This window comes from Perna viridis, chromosome 5, assembly GCF_037379345.1.
Source record: "Perna viridis isolate PV_CMFRI_1.1 ecotype Kerala chromosome 5, ASM3737934v1, whole genome shotgun sequence".
Classification (NCBI taxonomy): domain Eukaryota; kingdom Metazoa; phylum Mollusca; class Bivalvia; order Mytilida; family Mytilidae; genus Perna; species Perna viridis.
In genome coordinates this window covers 36706284-36727522 of record NC_142449.1, presented here as the reverse complement: position 1 = coordinate 36727522, position 21239 = coordinate 36706284, and the positions used below count along the sequence as shown (strand labels likewise).

The 21239-nt window shown below is 31.8% G+C and overlaps 1 protein-coding gene across 3 annotated transcripts in view; it reads right to left on the bottom strand.

Moving 5' to 3' along the window:
- Positions 1–2093: 2093 nt before the first annotated feature.
- The window catches only part of LOC148617291 (nitric oxide synthase, inducible-like), a 31317-nt gene continuing 12171 nt past the window's right edge, over positions 2094–21239 (bottom strand). Inside the window, exons 6-27 of one of the 3 annotated variants that reach the window (XR_015922465.1) lie at positions 20261–20402; positions 20017–20156; positions 18999–19173; positions 18269–18370; positions 17242–17436; positions 16430–16515; positions 15679–15823; positions 15134–15238; positions 14523–14572; positions 14004–14265; positions 13386–13530; positions 12297–12375; positions 11853–12052; positions 10882–11048; positions 10316–10526; positions 9957–10038; positions 7687–7811; positions 7021–7178; positions 6377–6568; positions 5645–5723; positions 2570–4989; positions 2094–2247 (exon numbers count right to left, since the gene is read on the bottom strand). Coding sequence is in view for 2 of the 3 variants with exons in the window: in XM_088584893.1 (XP_088441019.1) it covers positions 5646–5723; positions 6377–6568; positions 7021–7178; positions 7687–7811; positions 9957–10038; positions 10316–10526; positions 10882–11048; positions 11853–12052; positions 12297–12375; positions 13386–13530; positions 14004–14265; positions 14523–14572; positions 15134–15238; positions 15679–15823; positions 16430–16515; positions 17242–17436; positions 18269–18370; positions 18999–19173; positions 20017–20156; positions 20261–20402 (2839 nt within the window). In the remaining variant the exon portion in view is untranslated. Of the gene's footprint in view, positions 2248–2300; positions 4990–5644; positions 5724–6376; positions 6569–7020; positions 7179–7686; positions 7812–9956; positions 10039–10315; positions 10527–10881; positions 11049–11852; positions 12053–12296; positions 12376–13385; positions 13531–14003; positions 14266–14522; positions 14573–15133; positions 15239–15678; positions 15824–16429; positions 16516–17241; positions 17437–18268; positions 18371–18998; positions 19174–20016; positions 20157–20260; positions 20403–21239 lie in introns of those variants that run through there. The other 2 variants (XM_088584893.1, XM_088584892.1) reach the window with 2 other exon arrangements.

Below are 21239 nucleotides of genomic sequence, written 5' to 3'. Positions count from 1 at the left end.
GTTTTGGAGGTTTTGTCTGAAACCAGATGCATAAGGGACCACTCTGATTTTGGTCAAATGTCAAACTGCCCTAAAAATTTAAAGCTGTATCAAGTTTGAATGGTGAGTCCATACTTGCCCCAATGGTTCAGTGTTTGACCTCTCCAGTTGTATCAAGCTGCACCCTTTGAAGTATTTTATTTGAACTAATAATTCAACTAACTAACTCAGTGGTATTATAAAGTGTAATTGGTAGCTTTCATTTTTATACAACTGGAAAAAAAAAGATAAAATTGCAGTTTTATCATGATATCACACTGATGTCTGTAATGTCTTTTTATTTTCTCTGTTTTCATTCATGGACACTTAGTTTTTTAGGAATTTTATATTTTCAATCTATAAGGAAACAATCTCAATTACGTAGTGCAGACTAAATAACTTGGGTAGCAGGTTATTTTCAAGTGTGCACCACGAACATTGAGGTTATTTCAGATAGACCGAAAAATTATAGCAGTCATTCCTTATAATTTAATTTCAGTATCAAATTTTAGAGGAAAAGCAGCAAAAATGTTGATGACATCACAGTCACATTACACAATTTGGTCTATGTCATGATGGACAGTTTTTTTATCCAATCGGTAAACATGTTTTCATCATAATTTCATCTGAAATTAAATTATCATTTGATACCTTGAAATTTGAATATATGTGAGTAGTTCTTGATAAAATTTAATAACAAGGTTGTAAACCTCAAAAATAAACTAGGTATTGATTTTAGTGGTTATGGTTCCATCCATTTTGGAATTTTGATCAGAAGCAAGCATTTGATGAAATTTAACTTAAATAGCATATAGATCGCTATATAGCCAAAGTTATGCTAGCATTTATTTCATTTTGGGTGGTTAACATATCCATTTTGAAATTAGGAACAAAGAAGTCAAACAATTTTCTGGTGTCAGGGCAAGTCAGAGTAATTTGATCTGTATGAAATTGCAATTTTAGATTCCACACCACAAAAGGGTGGTTTGGATTAATGACCAATTTTAAAAAAATTGTTTATAACTTGCTTATTCCCGATGTCTAGATATAAAGTTATTTGACTACTTTCATGTTGGTCAGGATCTTGTCCAGCATTGAATCACAATCCAAATTAAGAGTTTAAGTGTGTATATACTGCTCACGATCATAATATGGTGTGCATGTGTAAACAAAGGAAAGGTACACCTACTAGTAAAACATTGCTCAATGAACACATGAATATCCATACTGAAAGTCGGATAAAACGAAACTACACAGACAATTTTTTTATACCCCACATTAGAATGGGACTATATTGCAATCACCTATTCCATCTGTCCTTTACACCTTTTTCTGGTTCTATTTGAGAGAATGCTTAGATATCTGGTGTTTTGCTTTTGCATGATTTGTACCTATTTTCCTCTACCAGATTCTTTACTTATCTACTTCCTTTTCACAATTCAAATTTTTTGATGATGTATGATGGAAATTTAACAAAGAAATGCCCACCCCTTAAAACAGTTATGAGGGTCTATTCCTTGTATTGATTATGGTAAATCTTCTCTGTGCTTAATTTGGCTTCCTATTATGATTTTTGTTGTTGTCGAGTACTTCTTGTAGACTTTTTTTTATTGGAGTTTGATCTTCCTATGTAATTTGTTCTAATTCTGCTGATGAGGGGTTACCCCTAGAAACCAGGTATACAAGATACCAAAAATTTGAATGTGCATATAAGAATTGTAGTTTGTTGTATTTCAAAGCAAATTAACGAATCGGAAGGAAATATAGGTTGTCGAGAAAAAGGGGGAGGTCGAAACCATCCGTGCCCCATACCTGTGATCTCGACCTCGTTATATAGATGGACAAAAGTTGGAAACTCATAGTCACATTTTCTTGGCCATTTTCCATTCATTTGGATCCCTTATCCCAGATTTTAGTTAAAGTAGTTTTGTTCATTTTAAATTTTTTACTCCCTTTATTTGCATTTTTTCAGTAAATTGTTTTTTACTCATGTCTGTTTCTTTGAAGTAATTGAATGTATGTGTAGAGTAGTAAATACAATGTACTTACCAGGTGAACCCTTTTCTTAGGCAGACCATTTTTATGCTTCAAAAGTTTGGTTGGTTTAACAAAAAGATGAAATCGATGGAGCCCCCTCCTTTCCGCACAGTCTGAGCCCTTTCTCTTTTCGGAATTTTTAGACTTGCCACTGGTGGCAGACCTTGTGCAAGCTGATGTTATGTTTTCCATCTATGTAGTAGTGTTAATAGAATTAATAAGTATTCTCAAATTGTATGAATATAACTTTATTATTTTATCTAAAATATATATCAATACATTTTAATTCAATATGATTAAATATTCATATCTATAAACATGAAGTGTGTTACTTGGTAACATGCATCGAAATGGTAGATAAATTTAAAATACAGCGAAAATAGTAAACTGCTTTATTGAACCAACGCAGCATATTAAAAGCCAAACATGCCACGCATGTAAGATAATCATATATGACGCTCGATTAATGAGATAAACTTCTAAAATCATGTAAAACATACGATAATTTACTTACGGTAGTCAAAAGATTTATAAATGATCCTTAAGTGTAAGCATTTGATAATCATTTGATGATTAGCATTTGCTTGACTTAACATGTAAATGAGATCGATTAAACTAATGTGAAACGAGTTCAGGGTGAAAGAGACATACGCTAATTTACTTATGGCAGTCACATGATTTATATATGATCCTCAAGAGTAAACATATGATAAATTGATAATCATATGATAATGGACAAATACGATTAGCATATCAATTAAACTAATGCGAAACGAGCTCAGGATGAAAAAAGAAGTCATATTTTTCTTAGAAAATACCAAACGGACGCGTGTTAAATCTTGACACATGCTTTGAGAAGCAGTCTGTATAAACACGCATAATTCACTTTTATTTCTTAGAATTTGTAACAGACCACATAACCATTCTTAGTTTGTCTTTCGATTGATGCACTTTTGAGATAAAAATAAAATAAATTGTATATGGAGTTGGTACTTTGGAAGAGTAAAAAATATTCTTGCTTTGATTGATTTAATGGGATAAGAGTGCATGGCCTATCACCAAAATACATATCTGCATACAGAAAGAAATTTAGCTACATAAAAAAATATGTAGACCGGTAAAAAACAACGTTTGTTCGGGAGGTTTTTGCGATTCTTTTAACACCTCTACCAATGATAATGTAAGAATACTAGTAATTATATGGATATTTTTTTGTACTCAACAACATGATAAATGAAAAAACCATAAGTTTGTTTTGGTTGAGAGAAAATTATGTTTTGTCGTTTCATATTTCCTTAAGAGATAAATAAGTTGTAGCTCTATGACTTTGATGAATGGCATGTTTGACAGTGTAGTCATGATAATGTGTTTGGAAGCATCACAAACAGGTGCAAATAAATTAATAATTACATATATAATATTCATATTCCCATATTATATATTGAGTCAGATAACAATATTATGTATATTCATATGATTATAAGTACAAAACATACTCACAAAAATTAAACTAGATCATACTTTAATAAAATACGATTTCAAATGACGATTTGTTTGAAATTAGCCAACTGGCTTTACTTTGAAAAAAAAATCTTCCAGCTCTGTTTTGCCACAAAATCAAAGTATTCTTTAGAAAGAATTCGAAGTAATACACCAAAACAATTTTTTTTCTGTTTTGGATTAATTTTATTTTTGAGTTTTCAGTTTTCATTTTCCACGGATGCGAAATGATTCAATTTAAACTGTACAATAGCGTATGTCTTATAAATTGGTTTATATAAATTAATAAACATTGATAAATTTAGTAGAGTAGCTATAAATATATCTATGTATTAAAGATCTATTTATCTAATGTAAAGTATCAATTATTATAATAATAATAGTAATCCTCATCATCCTCTCTCATTCCTGTCCTCTCCAACCACCTAGGCCTATTCACCGCACAATTTTATCTTTACGCACTGTAGAAGAAGTCTCATTGTAGAACAAATGAAACCGGTTAAATTGAATATCATAATGACTAGATATATGTTTATACACAGGTTTAAAACTATAGACAGAAAACGAATGAATTTATAGAAAGGGAGGGAAAATCGTACAAAAATATTGATTTTTACTTGTCTATATACTTGCTCAGATAGCACATATTTGCTCAGAAAGCACTTTAATAGATGCCATGCAAGTATAACGTATTTGGCTGAAACTTTCTGCACTAAGCAATGTCAAGCTTTTGCAAAACTAGTTTAAATTGCACGTGAATAAAATAATTGTATGTTTTTCCTAATTTGTGTTAAGAAATTGACATGACAGAACGGCTACTCGAAATGAAACACCATAAATTGACAAAGAAAGTGCCAAATTATGTTTCTAGAAATTAATTTTAATTTCATAAATAATCTTCATACCAAATTATAAAGTATGCTATTGAAAACAAGTACTATCTTTTAAAAATAAGAGAGCCGACGCAGTAAAATTTTACTTCTAAGTTTCAAAATTTCTTTCAAGAAAATAACACATGGCACGCAATTTCAAATTTCACTACAGTTTTTTTTTTTGCCAACGCAAATTAAAATTTTCTATACCGTTTTTTGAACGCCATAAGTTATCAGTATTTGGCCAATCGGGAAACGGAATTGCTATCAGGTGACTTGCATTGCCATAGAAGAGCCTCCTTAAAGTCAAAGGGTAAAAAGTGAAACTATACCGACAGCGTCGGAAAAACTGTGTAACTTGCCAGACATTATTAATACCTTATCTGTTATGACGAACTCCTTGGTTGAATAATTTGCAAAAATTAAATGCTTTAATGCACACAAGAAAATCGATTTACATTTTGAATATCACAGATTGTTGTAATGATAATGAATTTTTAACTACTAAGGTAAACAATTCATCACCTTTTATGATTTTGACGACTGTGTATCTACAGAATCTCTGAAAAATGAAAATAGACAAATAAATATAACAAAATAAGTTTAAAATGACGTTAAAAAAGAGGAAAACTATAATAATATCCACACAACACCAAGAAACAAACATACAAATAAAAGAAACGAAAAAAAAGTGAAATGTAAAATATCGTATAGTAGAAAAAGGAAAAAAATATGTAGAAACGCAACAATTGAACCTTCGTATAACATACCTTTCTAAAAATAGTAAATACTTACAGAAATCATCAAAAGTGTAAATACATCTTCAAGTAAGCCCCAAAATGCCCCGACAACGAAAGTGAAAAAATCCACGGTCAAAACAAAAACTGGGGTCACCGAACTTTTTATCTTACAATATTAAAAATACTAATTTTCCGTATACATTTCAATGGAACGTTTTCCCGTCTATTATCATCCTTTTTAAAATAATGTTTTTAATTTTACCATTCTTATTTTGATGTGAAAATCATTTGAAATAATTAAAATAAATTATCTCACATCACTTCAAATGCTTTTAATTGATAGTAAATACATATGTCCGTCACTTGTAGGATTTTGCAAGATGACAGAAAAGGATGCGCGTGATAGGCATAATCTTTCTGAAATGCTCTGTCGCTTTTGAGTTTCGTGCCTTTGCAGAAAACATCATCAATCAATACCTTAATAACGCCTTGCAGATGCACTTCTCCTTTTTCTTACTGCCAGTCCAAAAATGTCTTCATGCAAACGGTTATCATCCTGAAATCACAAAATATCCCAGACTTTAATCTTAAGCTATGCTCAACCTTAATGGCGAACAATTAAACTGCTACATTTAGGTTCAGCAACGTTTTTGGGAAAAGTCTGTCAGGGTAAGAAAGAGGAAAATCTTGAATAGTTTGATTCAAATTCAGTGTTGTGAGTGGTTTAATTCAATCATCAGATTTAAATTACAAGAAATGAAATCCTTTCTTATTCATGCAGACAGTACAAGAACTAAACAAGACATCTTGTGACGTAGAGCTAAGGGTGAACAAAGTAAAAATGATAATAGAAATTATATTTTAAATTCACCCTGTTCAACCGAACATAAAATATTTATGTGCATAACTGCCCAATTTTCAAGGCAAAGACCTCTCACATACTAGTAACCATTATCTCATATATAGGCATAAATAATCAACAAATCATATTAGATTTTGTCAGGCACGGTGACCAGAATGAACAAAGTAAAATGATAATAGAAAAAGAACTAGACAAATAAAATTAAAAAAAAATAAAGGGAGTCTTAAATTCAGGAAATCGGCCTGAAAATTAATTAGAGTTGCAACCTCAAAAGTGCAAAGCTCCCTTTAGATCGAGAAACGTTTTAATTTACTTTTTCGCACGGCGCTTATAAAAATAAAATTCACCTTCATTTTGTACAAATATTCGTCTGCCTGTCTTTCATTTATTCCTCCTAGAGTCATGATAATATCTCGAACCATTGCTTTCACATCAGAAGCCATCTGCACATTACCACATATGTATAAGTGTCCTTTTTCTATGATAAGCTTCCTGTATACATCTCTACCATTTCTGTTCAGAAGATCCTGGACGTAGGTCTATAGAAACATAAAATGTTTGACCAGATTAAAACAATGCAGATTATTTGGAAATGAACAAAAATAAATCCTACAAATGGCTATTATGACCCATGACGACTAGAATCTATATATTTTTCCCACTGAAATATTATATCAATACTCTCTGGATATGTTGCCAAAATACCTTCATTATTTAGCTTTATTTTCATTCGTAGAAGATACAGATTGACCTTAAGATGACCTCTTAATATGTCACCAAATCACTACCAGTAAAAATCAAATTTTACAATTTTTTCTTCATATTTTCAACCGTATAAAATATTTATAGCAGTCTGATTAGATATGATACATAATTTTCATCAACTTTTGTTGCTCTTTGTTTAATACATTTTGCTTATATCTATAACAAAAAGAATAAAAACAACAAAAACAACAAAAACAAAAAAACAAAAAGCGGATTAATTACTAACTTTCCTGATTCCTACTTCTCGCGAAAACGCATAGAAACATTTTGTCAGAGTTCGTTCTCTCTCACAAATCTGCAGTTCCTCAACATAGATGTTGTCATCAGTTGCATTCCGGCAACCAAAATAAAGAAACATCTCGCCATATGTACTCCCATAGTAACCTGCAAAAGAAATATAAAAATTTAAAAAAATTAAATATTAAAAAACAGGCATTAAATTCATCTACGTAGAGTTTCTCCAATGTAATCAGTGGAAAATTCCATGCCTTTGATGACTAAGTACAAGGAAAACAGATAATATTAAGAGAACAACCAAATACAGACATTAATACTTAGCAACGCAATGACAATATTTCAAACGTAGAACTGGGAAAAGAAAATCTGTGAAAGATACAATTAGATGATAAACATATATAAAGGATGAAAAAAAATATGATGTAAGCTAGACGTTTGAACAATTAGCCATTTGATAATTTAACAATTTTGTCAAAAAAGGTACTGTCATGTTTTAAATTTTAAAATTTTCACAAATTCTTCAAAACTTTGAAAAATTTTGATTGACAGAAAGAAAAGTAGGACAACAAGTAATAAAGAATGAAAAGGTCGTTGAGTGTAAAAAAAATACTGCGATTACTAACAACACAAGGTGGGTACTCGAAAACAAACCCACCTCTAGAATATCTTGTGTCAAATTTCCTTTGCATCCAAAAGCTCCGGAAAGGAGCTATTCCAGTTCCAGGACCAACCATTAATATTGGAACAGATTGATCTTTCGGTAAGTGAAACAATGGTGCCCTATATGTAATAAAATGAACAGAATTGATATGTAAAGTAGCAATTAAAGTTTAGTGGTATACCTCGCAAAAATTCTATTAAGTGTAATCCTTAGTAAATATTCATGTTATATGTTATTTGCTGTCATGACATTATTTCATACAAACAATTCTAATTATGAAAAAGTAATCAAGGAAACCAAGGTTATAGCGATAATCAAAAGAATGTAATCCAGGGACAAATACCAGACATGGAAAACAGACATACACAACAAAGAAAATATAGTAACTAAAAACATATATACAAAGTAACAAAAGCAAATGAGCAACTCGGACTCCACTAAAAACTGGGAACATGGACCAGGTGCACCGAACGAGTTGCTCATAAAAAGTCAACTCCGGGGTAGTCAAACGAGGAAAAGAAAACTATGACCCGTTGAATAAACCAGTTTTCATGGCGCAGATCAACTATAAAGTCAGCCTCATAAGAGTCAAGGAATAGGCCAGCAAGTAAAGCAGCACAATTTGTTCCCATTGGAGTGTCGACCATTTGTTGAAAAACACGTTCACCACACTCAAATATGTTGTCGATTAAACATTCCAGCATTTTGTAGACATTTTCTTCTGTATAATTGGAAGATGACTTGGAATTATTTCTTACAAAGTATGAGGAATCTCTACCAAGAACTATATATTTTTATCTAGGTGTACCATCTTTTTTGAAAAACAACGATGTATAATGTTTTAATTCGGGATTTTAACTGAGTATGTGGAATAGAAGTATACAGTGTTGAAAAATCATAGATTTTAATGCTATTATATTAAGATAATAGTCTTGAACTAATTGTCTCCAAAAGATCTTTCGAATTTTTCAGAATCCACATTGAATTAAGGCTAAAAACCACTAATTCCACTTCCCATAGGCTTCTATGCTAATTTCACAATATTCAATGGCTTCTCTGGACTTTACCTTAACTTTAACCTGCAGAGGACTATATATCAGCATGATTCTACATATGTCAGCTCACAATCCTCAGAATGGCATGTGGGGTTAGCAGACTTGCAGTGCAGTACTGGTCACCGGAAGTGAAGGGTCTATAAATAGCATGGGAAATCCCAGTGTTTTCACAAGATAGGGGTATATTTAAAAATCATTATGGAGATTAGGCTTCACATCACGAGAAGCAAAATGCACCTATAAAATGTACAGAAATGTTTTTTCCTGTCAGAAACTGTTTAAATTTTTTAAATAAGATGAGAACTTTTTTCACAGCACTATGAGGAACAGGGGTAATTTCTGCGTAGGACTATTTTTGCGTACGTTCCAAATGCTCATTGGTTGAATTGGTGGTCTGTAACCTTAATACCACTACGGGAGTAACAAGTGTTGTGGTAGGACTGCAGACCCTCTTTGACAGTTGTGAGTATAGAAGTCAAGTTTTGAAAGAGGTACATTTTTCAGATTCAGCTATGAAACGTTGTTTGTATGGATTTTTGTGGAGTTCAGGAATCCAGTACATAGATGGTAAATCCCAATCATCGTCCTTGGTAGGGAGACCAAACGAGAATAGCACAGATTTATGGTTTTCCACAATCTCTTCTTTGGAGAGTGTGGTAGCAGTGTAAGACTAATCACTGCTATTATTTTCTTCGCCTACCTCTGATAGTAAACATTGGATGTAAAACGTTTAGCAGACAAAAATAATGTTGTTTTGGGCTTTGTCTGCTGGTATGACAACATATTTTTCATGTCTAGTAGACAATGTTTTTGCTACATCGGGGTCTTTGAAAACTGATGTAGCCTTGGCACTCATTGACAAACTTAAAACTTTCATTCGTTTCAAAATTACAGACCTCACGGCCTTTAACCACTCTGACAGAAAATCATTATCTTCTTGTTCTCGTTTTATTCTTTTTCTTGCATAGTCCTCGACGGCATCCATAAGAACTTTAAAGTTATAATTCCAATTTATGAACGTGGTTCACGGTACTTGGGACCTTTAGAAAGGATATTATGCAGAGATTCGTTGAAACTTTGGTGAAATCAACTATTGCATGCCACTTGTTGCTTACTGTGAGAATAGTAATAAAATCATTCAGAAGTTGAAAAAACCTATATGGGTAAAGTAGGTGTGTTCTTTAAAGTTATACGAACAGGCTAACTTACACTCGTATAGAACACATGATATTTTCTCCTATGGGTAAGTCATTCAAGTAGTTACTACAAACACCCTTGTGTAATGAGCCATCTGGAAATATATATCACATATAGTAAATGAAGAGAAATTAAAAAGAAAAAATATCATCACGACAAGCCGTAGTTGTGAATATGATATTATAAAAAAATAAAATATCACCTTCCATGCCTAGTCAATAACGGAGAGAATATGTGCCGGCAATCCAAACGGAGTTCCGAATTTGACACACAAAAAAATCTGATGAAAAGTACATTGCTTCTGCCAGAATAATTTTTTTTTTCAAAATACGCTTGATACGAACATCAATTAAGCTCTCTCACAACAGTACCTTGTGTCTGATATTCCACTACTTCAGCCGTTACGTGTACTTCACCTGGACAAGCATCTAAGGAGGAGCTTATACTGTAATACCGCGGTTGTAGTAGGGGGAGCTGAGTCAAAAGAAAGGCGGCGGGCACTCGCAAAGATCGGAACATTTTCATTGTATCTGGTACAGAGGGCATTCCATAATTCTTCCATTCATTGTAAGCCAGGGAGCTCTGAAACAAACTCAAGATAATAAAGTATACATAAAATTGTTATCATTGTTGAAAACAAATTTGAAATGCCAAGTACAGACCATATAAAAGAACACAAAAAGGCACAAGTCATTATCGTCATGAAAAATGCCACCTGAAACTATGCCAATTTATATACATATTTATAACATATATGATGTAAATGCGTGGCTTGAAGTAGATGACGCTTACACTACTGGTGGATCTGCTCTTTTTTCATAATGTAGATCGTGTTGTTTATGTCTTTGGTTTGTTTCACCTTTTGTCTGCTTTTGAATTTTTTTCTGTTCATCATTTCTTTAACCTTACTTGTTTTAATTTGAATACTAATCCTTACATTAACTAGACGTTTTATTTTTATTCTATCCTCTGCTGATTCAGCAAGTGTTGACAGTAAGCTGAGAAATTCTTGAGTGGGTGGTGTTGTTATGTCAAGGTATGTAGTCAGTAAACTCTCTAATGTTCCAACTGGTAATCGGTCATGTGGCTTCCAACTACTTATTTCTAAATATTAAAAAGTGTTACATTTTGACATGCTTTTGAAATTAAAAAGCCTTTCCTTCCAGCTAGTTGAAATAAATCTCACATATATCTATCTACAGACTAAGTAAAAATGTATGAGAGAGTTCCCCAATCTTATTATTGATGTCATATTCACTAATTTGCATATCATTAAGTGTCAATTTGCAAATAAACAACTAAATAAACAATTGACAATTTCATGATTAGAATCCCAATTTTCAAAACTTTGTAATTTTATATCCAATTTTGGTTATGTAAAATGAATCATTTAGCTAAAGAAATTCGCATTTTGTATGTGAATTTATAACACTTTTACTTAGAAAATAAATTTGTAATCATATTTATATGTAAACCTCTATTTCTAGATAAAGTTATTATTAAAATTTTATGACTATTATTTGCAGTTTAGGGACAAAAAGAATGATTAAATTATCTTTAAAAATGATAAAGTTAGAATGATTTAAACTTGATGCCTCATGCCACTCAATGTGTTTTTTTTTGCCAACCAAGTACAGCATACCTTATCTAGTCTTGGTTTTAGTTGTCTGTAAAAGTTAATTCGCTATACATGATCTTTTGAAGTTAGTCATTTGTATGTTGTGTTAAAATTGTATTACGTACAGATTATCAACATCACGGCGTTTAGTACAATTTTTCAGAAAAAAATATATAACTCATGTGGTATAATGTGCAAAAGAAAAGTAAGCATCTTAAGCAACAAAATAAGTAGTTCGAATAGATGGTCAGCTTATCTTGTTCCATAAGAGCAGGTTCTATTTTCTTTACCTGAAATAGAACCCTGACTGTGAGCTCGTCTTTCTACCATTATTTGCTGATTCTCTGGAGGAACATCATCTAGAAGTCTAATAAGCTGGTACACTAGTTTAGGTGAATTCTCAGGATACAATAGTACATGATCTCCTGGACTATACTGCATTGCATCCAGATGCTGTCTAATGTCGATTTTCGCTAATATAGTGCGACGACTGAAATATAAAACAATATAAAAATCTAGGATAAATAAAAGTTTTGAAAAAGTGAACTTATCCTCTAATTGGTTCATAATTGCTTTTATTTGAAGATAGTCTTCGTTATTAAACTTGACATAAAGCCTTGAAAAACATAATTCGTACAGCATTTCTAAGTTTTTTTGGCGTGGTCGCAGAAAGCCATTAAAATGAAATGCTTTAATTTTATTTTGTTTTTTTTTTTATTGTTCTTTGCACATACCTTGAGCCTCTTGTGTCTAGTCTTTTTCTCTCTTTCAGTCTACATGGAAATACAATCTTCTTGAATAACCGTTCCAGCTCTTGAATGGAAGCAAACGGAATTATTGCAAATGGATATCAAGAATTCTCAACAAAAAAAAATTCTTCAAATCTTAATTTGAAAATCCAAAGTCAAATATATACAAATTGAGCTGTTCTCTCTGCATTTTTTTAAACGTAATTAACTTTGTATAAGTATAACATCATGAATTTGTAAAGAATTAAATGTTTAATTCTTTATTGATAAAAATATAACTTAATAAAAAAAGTTTAAGGAGCCTATGACTGTAATGAGAAATAATTGTTTATGTCTTGATCCACTAAATTCTACATAGAAAAATGTCATATATTGGTTAGATATAGATATTTACAACAGACAGGCTTATCTATTCCATGTCACTTGCATTTTTTTCCAAAAATTAATACGGCTAACCAATTTATATTCGCGAATACATATTTGCGCAATCTTGGAAGAAAACTCAGTTTTGCGGTTATTAAGTTTCGCATCCAACGGTGCTTTATTAGAAAGATAATCATTCGCGGATAGTAGTTTTCGGTGTGTTTTCTTGCTCGCTAAGATAGTGAAAATAAATTACTCGCGAATGTAAGAGAGTAATCAAGGGTACCAAGATTCTAGCGGAAATCAAAAGAATGTAATCCAGGGACAGAGACCAGACATGGGAAACAGAAAACACAACAAAGAACATAAAGTAACTAAAATAATACATGCAAAGTAACAAAAGTAAATGAACTACTCGGAATCTACTAAAAACTGGGAGCATGGACCAGGTGCACCGATAGGGTAAGTGTCCTCTGTTTTTCTACAAGCGGCTGCCGAATTGCTAATTAAAGTCAAGTCCGGGGTAGCCGAAAGAGGAAAGGTAAACTATGACACGTTGAACAAATCAGTTTTCATGGTACAGATTGATACACCGTAACGATCTATGAGTTCATGATGACGACCATAAAACTTCTGTAGTTATGACTTTAATCCTATAACAACATAACCTTATTACAGAAGCTGTAATTAATTAACACTATGTAAATTTACCTTCTTGTAATGGAAGAGGCCTATCAGTTGCCATTACTATCCTGTACTTTCCAGGCGACCAACTTGTGTCTGTTTTTTCCAATACATCTGACGCGTCGTTTTTTACTCCACTTTTGCTGCCAATATTATAGGACCTACATGCTACCTGTGGAATAAAGGAGCATTGTTAACCGATACACAGGAGCATTTTTATATAGTTTGAAAAACAGATATAAAATGATTATCATATAATTTTCATACGTTTAGGTACACCATAAAAAACTGTTGACATATGTTTAGGACTAACGAAATAATTCATGAAAATTAAAATACGTGGAGTAAAAGCTTTTACATTGAATAATGTATGAAATAAATATGTTATCGTATCATTTTGGAAATCATTTATGTGTTTATGTATTTATATGCACTAAACATATATTTCCATACTGCTCCAATGTGTCCACATATTTCCAAATCAAATATTTTCTTGTATACCGACTTCAAATGGAAACTGATTATCCAACTGACAGTTCATGTGACTTTGTTGAAAATGACGAAAGTTCTCAATTCTTTTACTGGCAATTCAATATTTTATATATGTAACAAGTATACAATATCTCTGAAATTAAGTAATAATACCTGATAAGTATTTTTGGCCCAGTTTCGGAACGATTCCTCCTGACCACTCAATTCATCCCCTTCTCCCAAGCTGTATATCCGTGTTGCTCCTAATGTTTCCATTGTTCTGTCTATAAAATGGCTAAATGCACAGAACTTTGGATAAGCCCTAGATCCCAATCCGAAAACAGAAAACTTGATATGTCCTAGTGAACTTAAAGAACGTCCGTTTGGTGTTCTTAGTGAACGTCTCCCGTTGATGATATCACCATTTTTGCCGCCGCTGAAAAAAAATGAAGCGCATTAAATATAATCGAATTTAATGTTTCAAAGCTGTTAATTGTTCTTCTTAAATAATCAATAAATAACTTTATAGGAAAAGAATATTGTCTTTAAAATCGAAGTTTTAGTTCGTTAAACATATGCTGTAAAATCCGAAACATTTTCACTTATACATCATGGATTTATGAATTTTGAATCAATCCATTAGATGTGTACTTTCTTTTAATTATAATTACAATTTAAATTGTTCTAACTTACTTCATACGAATAGGAAGGTCTTTGACTGTTGTAATGTCGTGTGCAAATTGCTGCAACGAAATGTTCATAGAAATGTTGTACATTCAATTTACCAAACAAAACACTCTGAATAATTAAGGTTTTTTTGCTTTTTGTTCAAGTTATAGTAATAACATTCCATTTGACATTCTTATCCCTTGTTTGCTTACAAAGTTCAGTACGGTACAAAACATATGATCATGAGCTGCGATATGGCAATTCTATTCGCGTGGGTCAAAGGATGTCGCCACGAGACGTTTGTAAATTTGATATTAACATAAATGATAAGTTGTTACGTTTGTTGTACATGTATAATTCAAGAAATGTGCAGATCTTTTTAGGACCTTTAGTGTCATTTATCTGTGTTTTATAGATGCGATGTAAAATATTAACTCCTTCTAATCACTGATTATTAAATGATAGAAAATCTTCTATTTATCGAAATCGGAGTCGCAGATCCATTCTTTCTTCTGAAACAACTTGCCATAAAGTTTACCTCGTGATTGAAAACAGATTGGCAGGCAGAGGTTGGCAATTCAGTCATATAACCATGAATAGATGTTGAAGTACGGAAAGGCGGTATCATATATTACCTTTGCATTTTCAGGTGGGTCTCCGTTCCCGAAAGTACTGGTAACAAACAAAACAAGTGCTTCCTTCCGGAGATCTACTAGACTGTACTGATCCATATTTAAAATCTATTAAATTTTCCAATTGTATTTTAATACCTTGTTTTTTTTTTGTAGATGGTGATTTGGTAATTGCTGATATAAGCATACATATGTTTATTATGAAGAATGACTAAATGAAAATATAAAACTATAAAGCAAAGTTTGAACTTAACACTTTATAAACAAAATTGTGTTACATTTGAAGTTACAATTAAGTGAAAGTACTATTTTTTTTTTAAATTCAGTTTATTTTATTTTTATTTATTTTCAGTTTTAAAAAAATCGTATCATTTATATTTGTCGATGTCAAATTTACTCATTTACATGAAAACATCGGACATAAAATTAACTGAGATATAATCAACCTTTTTTAGATGATGATAAAACAAGTAATACAAAATACAAGACAAGCGAATACCAAACGGAATAAAGTGAATATTTTAGTCTTAAATTATGAAAAATGGTACCCTAGAATCAAATGTCTGCCTGAAGATTTTATGTAGAGTTTTGGCAAACGTTTCCGATTTGCCCGTTTCGGTAGCAAATAAAATGGTACATTTCACTCGCTCTCCCATACACTGTCTCATCAGTCTAATCCATTGGAAAACTGCACTGAAATAAAAAAAAACAACCTTAAGTGGAATTTACTTTAAATTCAGAAATATATAATGAAAAGCTGTAGAACTTTATTCCTTGATCTAGCAACTAACCCTCTTCTCCAATGGCAGTTCTATTCTAAATTTTATTTTTATTTAGGACATGTTTCAAATGATTAAATATTCACTAAAAAGGCCAAGAAGAACACGCTCCAAGTTGATTATAATTTATAAATGTGGCACTCATAATTTTCATTCAATTTGAGAATTTACAATTTTTTTCACTTTAATTTACTATCCATACGTCGTTATTTGATCACTGACGCTCTATAATAAGGATTTTACAATGAACAAATTAATAATCTTGAACTCTGTGAAAACTAGAGAAACACACATGGTATAAACAGAAGACAACAATGGTTTAATTATAATTTTTGTTGATTCCATCTGAGTCGTAAACATTTCTTTCATCCAAAACTTTTACAATTTTACAACCCCGTTGTTTAGTGGTCAGCCTTTGTCTCAATAATGAAGATCATTTTTTTTCATTAAATCCTCAGATTGGGAGCTTAAAATACTGATATATAAAAACATACTCACAAGCCTCTTTTTGAATAAATACCTAGCAATAGTCTTGAAACTAAGTCGTCGTTTTGTTATCCCCTGTTTCATTTGTATCTCCTTCCGCCACGTTTTCCATGCTTCATCCTTTCAAATGCATACACCAATAAGATAAAGTTATTCCACTTATTCCGCTGGTAAAGATATATTTTTAACAAAAGGCAGTCACAATTTTCAGACTCTTTTTAAAAATATGTTGCTTGTCTTGTCTTTAGAATGCAACATTGATTTAAATAATTAGAGTCTTAATGATTTTAACTAAAAATTAGTACCCCGAGATATCTTCTATTACCTGAGGCAAGAGTTGGTATTTAGTGGTAATGAATTTACTGTTTCCCGAAGGAACAGTCGACAAATTTTCAGAATCCGTGAACAAAATGTGCGACCATGATTGCTGATTGTTGTCTGATCAAATTTAAACGTTTTGAGAAGGATAAACCTCGAGAACATATAAACTTTAGCAAATAAAAATCGGAAGAAAAAAAAACGCAAAATATGATTACGAAACTATTTTTCTCCGGTCATTAGAGAAAACTGTTGTCCGGGTAAACAGTACAATCAAGGCCTTTTGATATAATTAGTAAAAATATTACACTTTATTTACCATTGAAATTAAAAAAATATGAAGTGTAATAAACCTTACTAATGCATATCACTAGTGTCTTCTAACACTTAAAACGTGTTTTGATAGATCATTTCAGGCATAACAGAAGCAGACGCAAAAATACTGGTTTTTGTTGCTTTTACGAGAATTTCATTAAACCGACAAATGCAAGGAAAAGATTAACACTAGACATAAACTAGTCTATATACCTGGTACTCATACGATGGTTTCAATTTAAACAGCAACATTTCTTGGTGAAAGACAGATGTCAGACTCCCACTGATAGGAGGAACGATCCATACCCAATCAGCAGGGCAACCTCCTCTTTGCTTGTATTCATTTTGCATGAAAGTCATAAAAGACTCTGAAGCAGTGTGATGGTCAACTATTGTGGCTCCTACATTCTGAACATACACAAATTAACCGATATTGAAATAATAATAAGTTGTAAATGACAAACGCCTTTCAATTTTTGCTTTTCATTAGCCTTTAAAATTGTATTTCAAACGTTTAATTATATTACTAGTTTCCATTCACATTGTTTTTTTTTTTTTGTCAGTTAAGCCTTACATTGTAACGATCTAATTGAAAATATATAAGTGCATTTGGTTTCAAAACATAACAATAAACTGTGCCCGAACCGTTAAATGATTGGAGACACATGTCTACATGTTGGGTTTTATTCTTTGCATACATACATTTTTTTTGTTTTTGGTGCTATCCTTACCACCAAAATTTAAATAATTGCTTTTCAAACATAGGCAGGACTTTTTATATTTTAACAACTTATAATTCTTACCAAATGGAATAAACATTGTTGTTCGCTAAATTCAATATACACTTACACGAGGTAGGGCTGAGGTAGAATAAAACATTTTTTCTCACCGAAGTGTATATTGATCATGCTTGGCACATGCCCTTGAACTATTCCACAGTTAGCACAAAATGGTGTATAAACAGATAAAGCCTTTACTGACCAATCATGTAAATAGCAATAACCTGTTATTTATAATGTACAGTTGCACAGAAAAGAGAAGTTTTAAAAAAGATAAAGTTGTCATGTATGCGATTACAACGATTGCAGAAACGGGTGTTGAGGACAATGGTGACGACTTTTAACCCAAGCCCTACCTCGCGTAAGTGAATATTAAGCATGCTCATCAACTTAAGGAATGGACTAGACTATTGTATGACTTTATTATTACACAATTATACAGTACAGGTTTAATAATTTACCTGAAAGCTATGGAGGACAGCGACATTCATTTCTACCACGGTTTGGTCCTGCCACATATACAGATTACTCCGGGTATCAAAGTTCATGGCAGTTGCCAATTTCTAGTAAAAAAACGATGACAGTATTCAACGTATGATCTCCAAATTAATTAGTTTACAACAAACTGATGGCATATTCGAATTAGGTAATTTGTTAAAAGTAAACAAATCCAGTAATGAGATGTGATTAACAGGTTAAATCAAAGAAAACAAAGGAAAAAAACCTTTAAAATTGAAAAAAAATTGTTCTGGTTAGACACTTAATTTCCTACTGAGGTATGCTGTAGTTCATTTGTATAATAAAAGTTCAAGTCTAAGACGTGTTTGATGGAAGACATTTTCGTCAGCAAGTATTTCGAAATTGAATTACACACGTTTATAGTAAATGTTGTAACAAACCTTATACTAATATGAAGGGAATTACACGAGGTAATTGACTTTAACAGAATTGTCATTGTATGTGTCTAAAGTCTGCCAAATGATTAAAAGCGTTAACATGTTATAATAAAAAGGAAAAGTATAATTTAACATTTATGTTTTTCACAGTCCCCTTGCCATCTATTCATATGATATAGCTGTTTAAAAAGCATTTCCCTGTCAATTTCAACCCAGTATCTATATATGACCTCTCGAGTTACCAGGGAATTTGATTTAAAAAGCAGACAAACAAAATTTATTATTTTGTAACTACCTCAATCAGATTATATCTGTGTTTGTCACAAAAGTCTCTAGCTGCAACTTCAGTAGCCATGTACCATCCATTAAAGGGGGAGGCAGTGAATTGTAAACCTCCACAGTCAAACATCATGTTAGCCACCGCTGGAAGACAATACCAACGTAAACCCAGTTGTTTGATTCGGGGAAATCTACAATAAAACAACAAACAGTAGGTAGAATAAATATATTTAAAAAAAAACATACATCTGTCAAAATAATAGATGATCACGAAAAGACACATTCACACTAAACTTTGACACAGGCAGGGGGTGGCACATGACAAATTTTATTTTCATATCACAAATGCATCCTTTCTCAATGTTGAGTCATACATAACTGATGTATTATTCGAATTACATACCGTATAAACATTACGTTGGAATAAAAATTATGTAAATTGAAATTTACTTAGTGCCACCCATATCAAAGGAACTGTCTGGTTTTTACATGAAGAGCCTCTTAAGCTCTCATCCTTCATTATGACCTGTTGGTTTCTTTGTTCTCAAAGATCGCTATTTGAAAAACAGATTTGTATAACAACAATTAATAAAACAGGGATTCATCAGATTTGTTTTTGTTTTTGTTTTTTTTTGTTTTTTGTTTTTGTTCATTTTTGTTCATTTGCTTCCATAACTAGATGTTCAGATTTGTTTCATCTATAAAAATGGGAGGTGTGGTAAAATTGCCATTGAGACATTAAGTATAAACAATTATACTTATATAAGTCACTACTTACCTAGAGTTTTTAATAATGAGCAAACGGTTTCCTAAGCGATTTTCACGTACATTACAAGATATTTTTTTCAATTTAACTAAGTTACAAATACGCAAAAACAGCCCCAGTTAGTGACTGAAAAGAAATTAGGAAAGAAAAACTTGAAATCCAATTTGAAATATTTTTAAAAGTCTAGTAGATATGTCGTTGTAGGTTCACAACTACATTGCTAATATTTCAAGAATAGACAAACTAAATTTTATCATGTTTGATTTACCTTGGGTGTGTAATTTCAGTCTCGAGTATAATTTCTTTAGGATACTCGAAAAATTCAGGTTCTCCACCGTTTGCCTGTACAACAAGTGGTAATACGTCAAACATACCATACTTTCCTTTCCATCCCAACTTCATACAGACCTAGAAATATAAGTTCTTTATACTGATTTACTTTTAAGAATAATTTCCTTTGACGGTTCCAACCTTAGTAGCATCGTAAAGATTTCTGTAACAAATGAAATTACCTCAGTAAAATCAACATGCATAGGGTCGCCAATAACGCTTCCGTCTGGTTGTCGGTATCCTGCATACATGATTAAATGTACGTTCCACACTCTAAAGTCATGCTGAACGTCTGTTCGCTCGCGGAAAAAGGTGATTGTGGACCTGTTGGACAAAAACGAATGAATTGATTCCAAATAACAATCGTATAATCTCTTTCGATGAAGATAATAATGTATGACAGATAAGTATGATTAATCTTAAATGTAACAGCGGCATACCTTTTGAATAATGTCGCAAATATAAGAAGGATTATTCGATCAAAGTTAAGATCTATGAGAAGTTATATGATGTTTAAGTATAAAACTTGCTACTTGTAGATTTTTGTAACTTATTAAAGGTATACTAAAACTAACATTTAAAAAAATCTTGGCTGCACCCTCCTTCTTTCGAAGGGCGGAAAAACATTTGAAATCGCAAATAAAATACACAATACCCAAATTTTGTTTTCTTTTTCTTATAGGAAAAAAACTTCTAAAATACTTTTGGGGTATTTGTGTTATGGAGCGTATTTCAGAATTGTAAGCACAATTGAGATATATGTAAATATTTCGTGAATATTAATAGGTTCTTATACGAGAGTCTGGAGTCTATACACGGAAAGAAATAAAAAAAAGGATTAAAACGTTGCTCCCTGACCCGCATTAGTGGGAATGAAAATGCAATCTTTAAAATAAAAAAGGCGTTGAAGATTTCTAGTTATTTATTTACTGCAAGTACCCATTAATTTCTTATGTGAAATATTAATAGCATCAAATCTTAGATATTTCAATCAGAACGAATAAAAACTAACGCAAGTAACGATTTAATTTACAAAATTACTAAGTACTCTTGTCATAATTATAAGCCTCACAACCAGATTGTTTGCGGGAGAACATTTGCTATTTATTTTTTTATGATTGAACACGGTCTTATTGTTACTTTTTAATGAGTATTTGTAAG